We start from the raw sequence: 4,981 nt of genomic DNA on the forward strand, positions 1-4,981 counted from the left end.
AGCAAGCTGTTCGTGTGTCGAGAAATCGATAAAACGCGGCCCGTGCCGAGCTTCCTTTATCATTGGTCTCGTGATGAACGGTAATTGACTAAATTTTACCCGGTTGTAGCGGGTCGAGACTGGGGGAAAAATGACTCGAGGCCGCGGATTACGTGTGGCCGAAATCTCAAGTGTCGTCCTCTTACAATCTTATCCGTCTGTTTTCCGGATCGCGCTTTATCGGCTCGTAGTGTACGTAAGTACGACCGATCGACCGTTCTGTGTGTATTCCAAGTGTCTGACAATCATATCACTATCGCCAAGGGTGCTCCGATCATGCTCCGAGATTGGACGAAGCTTTGGGAAGAAGACGTTGAGCGCGTTTGAGGATCGTTCGAGACCGGTAAGTGACTGTGGTGGGTTGCCGCCGTCGCCGAGCCGAGATCGCTGGGGTCTTAAAACGTCTACCACTTGCCAATGGGCGCGGGGATGACAGCTCCGTGAGCACCGAGTCCAGCATGGATGGCACCAGACGGTCCGTTGATCACAGCAATTCCGGCATCATGGCCACCAAGGGCACCACCTCCAAGTCCAGCACCACCTCCGATGACAGCGATTCCGGCACCACCAAGACCGGCACCAAGGCCAAGTCCAGCACCACCTTTTGAAGAAAATATCATTAGTAGGAGGCTCAAATACTTAGTGAGCGTAAAAAGAAAAATGAGGGAAGACTTTAAAATTAGAAATGTTTAAAACATGTAATTTATTTATTTGATAGAAAATGTGTATTACCAAATCCACCACCAGGCGCGGCAGCAGCAGCAACTCCAGAGCTTCCATCATCACCGTTGATGCCACCAGATCCGGCAAAGAAGGCAACACCTCCATAGCTGGGTCCAACGAGGTTAGCGGTGGCCTGGGATGGTCCTACGAGGGTGGCGGTTCCCTGGGACGGTCCAACGAGGGTGGATGGGCCGGCAGCGGGTCCTACAAGACTGGCGGGTCCAGTACGAGGTCCACCAACGGATTTGGCTCCCTCCTGGGGTCCTACGAGATCAGATGGTCCGGTCTGGGGTCCTACATTGGCCTTGGGTCCCTCAGCGGGTCCGATGTCAGACCTGCCACCAATGACTCCTGAAGGAAGAGCGATTGTTCAACATCAATATATCCTACGTTGTTGAGTTAATAAAGAATATAGATTTGATGCATAAATACGCACCACCAGAGACGATCTGCTGAACTCCAGCAGCACCAGCCGCTGCCGCGGCACCAGCAGCATAGCTGGCACCAAGACCGCCAGATCCCAAGCTGGAGGCACCACCCTGGAGGGAGGTAGCGGTTCCAGCACCAGCGGCGAGTCCACCACTCAGACCGGCACCACCACGGAGTCCGTGTCCAGTGATGGCCAAACCGGCACCACCATAACCACCATAGCCGCCATAGCCTCCTCCTAATCCGCCGTGCGCAATTCCAGCGCGGGCCGTCGCAACCGCTAAGCAGGCGAACACAATCTAAAAGAAACGACACGCGACGTCACTCAACGTGACTGAATTGGCAGCGAAGCTGCACGACGATAATCCAATATTCGATCGAATCTGTTAAAATCACTGAAAGCTTTAAACGATGAATATTGCGTGAGCTCGAGTTTCGATTTACGGAAGCAGTTTACGTGTGCACGTTATTGGGACTATCGCTGTTACGAATCTAGATTTCCATTGGCTTGGCGCCGATTACCGGGTCTGACTACTGCTAGATCTGTGCAATATAATCGCGGCTTTCACTTTCGATTTCCGTAAACGTCTGTTCGCGAACTCCAAAACGACGGAAACAATCTCGCGCGCGAGAAGTTTCTAGATCGCTGAGATGATCTCGAAATCTAGTTGGATTGGTGCTGTTTTATTGCGAAGGCGGAACGATTACGCGAATGAAAACGCAATGAGAAAGCGCCCGAATGCATCAACGGAAGAATCGACGAGATTAGATACCCGTAGCTACGTGCTGTAACGTTTCGTAATCAACTTTGATAGCGCCCCTATCCTTCGCGTCGGTTATTCTGGTCACCATTCCTGATTACCGTGATTACCGTATTAGGAAAATTTTTCTAGACCTGTTAATAGGCCGTTGTACGCGCAACGTGTATCGTCGGACCGTAAAAAAAAGTAGTCGCAATTGCATAAAATCCGCGCGAATGACTAAACATGAAATATTGCGCGATTCATAATTAATCGATAATCGATCATATTCATTTCTCTTTTAATTATGAAAAATTAAATCCCCTGATTTGAATTGTGAATGTCAATTTCAGATACGCGAGTTTGCGAAATCGATTATTCGTTATTCAAATTAAGGGATTATTTTTCATAATTAAGAGAAATCCGTAGTTTAATTTAATTGAATCTCAGTTCTTGGAATTCGTAGGAATTTTCTGAGATTAAAAAAGACAAATCTCAACAAGTTACGTATCTAGCGTTTAAAGTCATAACGCTTGCGGCTCGTAATACGGGAAGCGGCGTTTAGAAAGGAAGAGTTTCGCGCGATCGTAGAACTGTCGAGCAATCGACTGATTAGATATATCGGTACATACGTAATCGATATTTCGCGATCGCGTGCGAGCGGTATTAGACGGCGCGTGTGTCACGCCCGGTTTGAAACCGTTACAAACTTAAATGGCACCGCGGTCTGAAATTATGCATATCTAACGACTACGCGAAACTTTCACATCCCGTTTACGCGGAATGAACGACTATCTCGCGGCCGCGCTCGTGTGACGTGGTCGACCGACCGTTCCCGCGACCTCGCGATCGGAAAAGGATCAAACGTGCCGATTTCAAAATCGCCTTGCGCGATTGAGTACCGAGTATATTTCCATCGGCCCTGAGAAATTGCAAAGACATTCCGAGATCTGGCGCAATGGTTGAGATATCATTATCGATATTATTGTTGATCATATAGGTAATTAACGTTACAGTTATCACGAAAATAAAATGTTAGTTAATACGCATTACGTTTGCAGGACGATACGAGACAGAATGTAATTCCGGTGTTATTCTGATTCAATGGATATTGTGTGACGTGAAATGACGGAAAAGTCACGAGAAATGCAACGGCAAAGGATGCAAGAGTGACCGCAAGGTATGTGCAATCCCGAGAATGCGAGATTCGTGAATGAAGATGCGTCTACGCGCAGATATAGAATAGAACCGGTCGCGTGTTAATCCGCTCACTCAATGACGATGATGATACTACCTACAACCGGTTTTCGCCGAGAGTCGGCGCGCGATGCGGTAAGATTTCTTTGCTTTATGAATGAAAGTTGTCGGTTCGTCTGTTTGTGCGTCTATCTGCCTGTAAAGAAAAACAGCAAGAGAGTATCCTAACCGTGACATTGAATCATCGTTGGTTTTATCGCGAACTCAATAAGAAGCGAAGAAACGAAAAAGTACAATGGAAACATTAATAAATTATCGACGTATGTATTTATGAAAGAAAGCTCTTGAGCTTGCAAAACGTATTTACTTTCCGTTTGCAGATATGTTACTGTGTTCAAATGCAATCTTGCATTAACCTAGTTTCTTGTTTGGTTTCAATTAAAAAGTGTCAGAACGAAACATTACGGAAATAAGCGTTTACAGAGATAAACTTTCGCAGTGACTACAAGAAAGGGCAGAATTTTATGAGATTCCATTAAGGACTTAATGTTATTCCAAGAATTAAAGAATTTTCAGATCGACACTGTTTATTCACGGCAAAAAAGATATGTATCCAATCAAGAAACTATAATAATTTCGAAAAAAAAAACGTATGATTTTGAGAATAAATGAATAGTCAAAGGGACAAAGTCGCGAGGAAAGATAGAATAAAAGTAGCAAAATTCAATAAAATCTAATCGAAGGGCGCGAAAAGTACCGTGGCTACGAGTTAAACACCTCGCGAACACCTCACCAACCCTCGTTGCGGAATACTCACAAAGGCCTTCATGTTTGGTGTGTGTATTGGGCTGGTAGTCCGGTGAATGACTGACTTGGGCCGGGCCGGCGGGCCTTATATACGCCTAACTCTACTCTGGACACGCTCCACAATCACCATCCTTTCGAAAGCAAGCAAGGCGCTCCACCACCCTCCCTCCAGAAAAACTATAATCCACGTACCGCGTACCAAGCGGCTGTAATCCGCGGCAACGGTAGTCCCACCCGGTTCAGGGGGCGAAGGGGAGTCCCCCCTTTATCGTGCGGCGATAGATAGAAGTTGCCCGTTGTAGGTTATATTCGTGGTGACTATGTCCACGTTTAACAGCCACAGCCTCCTACTCCTCCTGCCCCACTAGCGGCGGTGCTAGCCTACACTTGGCTTCTATGCGACGGGCCACACCAAGTGCAATCGAGCACCACCCGGGTTACATGGTCACCTACGATACAACTCTCTTTCTCGCAGGCGTGGTGCTCGGCATACACGAGTGTTGCATAGCTCTCACGGCTAACGTTGACGGCGGAGTCCTTTCCGGTTACGGTACACGGCGCAGGTGCAGTGCCAATAACAGCAGAATGATAGCACAGAGTGATCATCACTTTAATTAATTGAGCAACCATCGACAGTGATAAATCGTTGTTTTGCGATTGCGGAATGGACTCACCTAGGCTTTTAGATAATAGAAGTATTCTTCGTTGGCAAAGTTTCGAGGAGTTTCATAAGAGGCTGTAGTGTTCAAGAAAATCAATTAAAGATTAAAGTGACTTTATTTATCATATAATTATGATAAACGAAAAAATGACAAATTATTGAAAATGTTTGAAAAAATCAAAAACTGCAAGTCTAAATATTTTTCTTCCTGACAATTTTTGGTTCCAAGCAAATTTTTTTTTACTGAAGCGATGTAATAGTTACTACACACGCTATTTTATATATATATATATATATATATATATATATATATATATATATATATTATTATTATATATATACTATATAAGTTATACGTANATATTATAATTAAATATATTAGTNT

The 4,981-nt window shown here is 45.3% G+C and overlaps 1 protein-coding gene across 2 annotated transcripts; it reads right to left on the bottom strand.

Annotated features, from left to right (window-relative positions):
* Positions 1 to 443: 443 nt before the first annotated feature.
* Positions 444 to 3,957, bottom strand: LOC105625946 (spidroin-1-like). 2 transcript variants are annotated; one of them, XM_012207256.1, is made up of 4 exons: positions 3,946 to 3,957; positions 1,199 to 1,490; positions 784 to 1,113; positions 444 to 640 (listed from the first exon to the last, which is right to left on the bottom strand). In XM_012207256.1, exons 1-4 carry the CDS (start codon positions 3,955 to 3,957, stop codon positions 444 to 446), a joined length of 831 nt encoding a protein of 276 aa, XP_012062646.1. The 2 variants fall into 2 exon arrangements, with proteins under 2 accessions (XP_012062646.1, XP_012062645.1); XM_012207255.1 differs by having other exon boundaries at positions 781 to 1,113.
* Positions 3,958 to 4,981: the final 1,024 nt, after the last annotated feature.

Source organism: Atta cephalotes (genome assembly GCF_000143395.1).
Source record: "Atta cephalotes unplaced genomic scaffold scaffold00004, whole genome shotgun sequence".
Taxonomy (NCBI): domain Eukaryota; kingdom Metazoa; phylum Arthropoda; class Insecta; order Hymenoptera; family Formicidae; genus Atta; species Atta cephalotes.

Bases quoted from the DNA above. Each gene is read 5' to 3' on its own strand.
- LOC105625946 (XM_012207255.1), bottom strand. The intron at 1,114-1,198 runs GTGCGTATTTAT...CTCTTCCTTCAG, and splicing joins TCAGCAGATCGTCTCTGGTG to GAGTCATTGGTGGCAGGTCT. The intron at 641-780 runs GTGGATTTGGTA...TTTCTTCAAAAG, and splicing joins TGCTGCTGCCGCGCCTGGTG to GTGGTGCTGGACTTGGCCTT.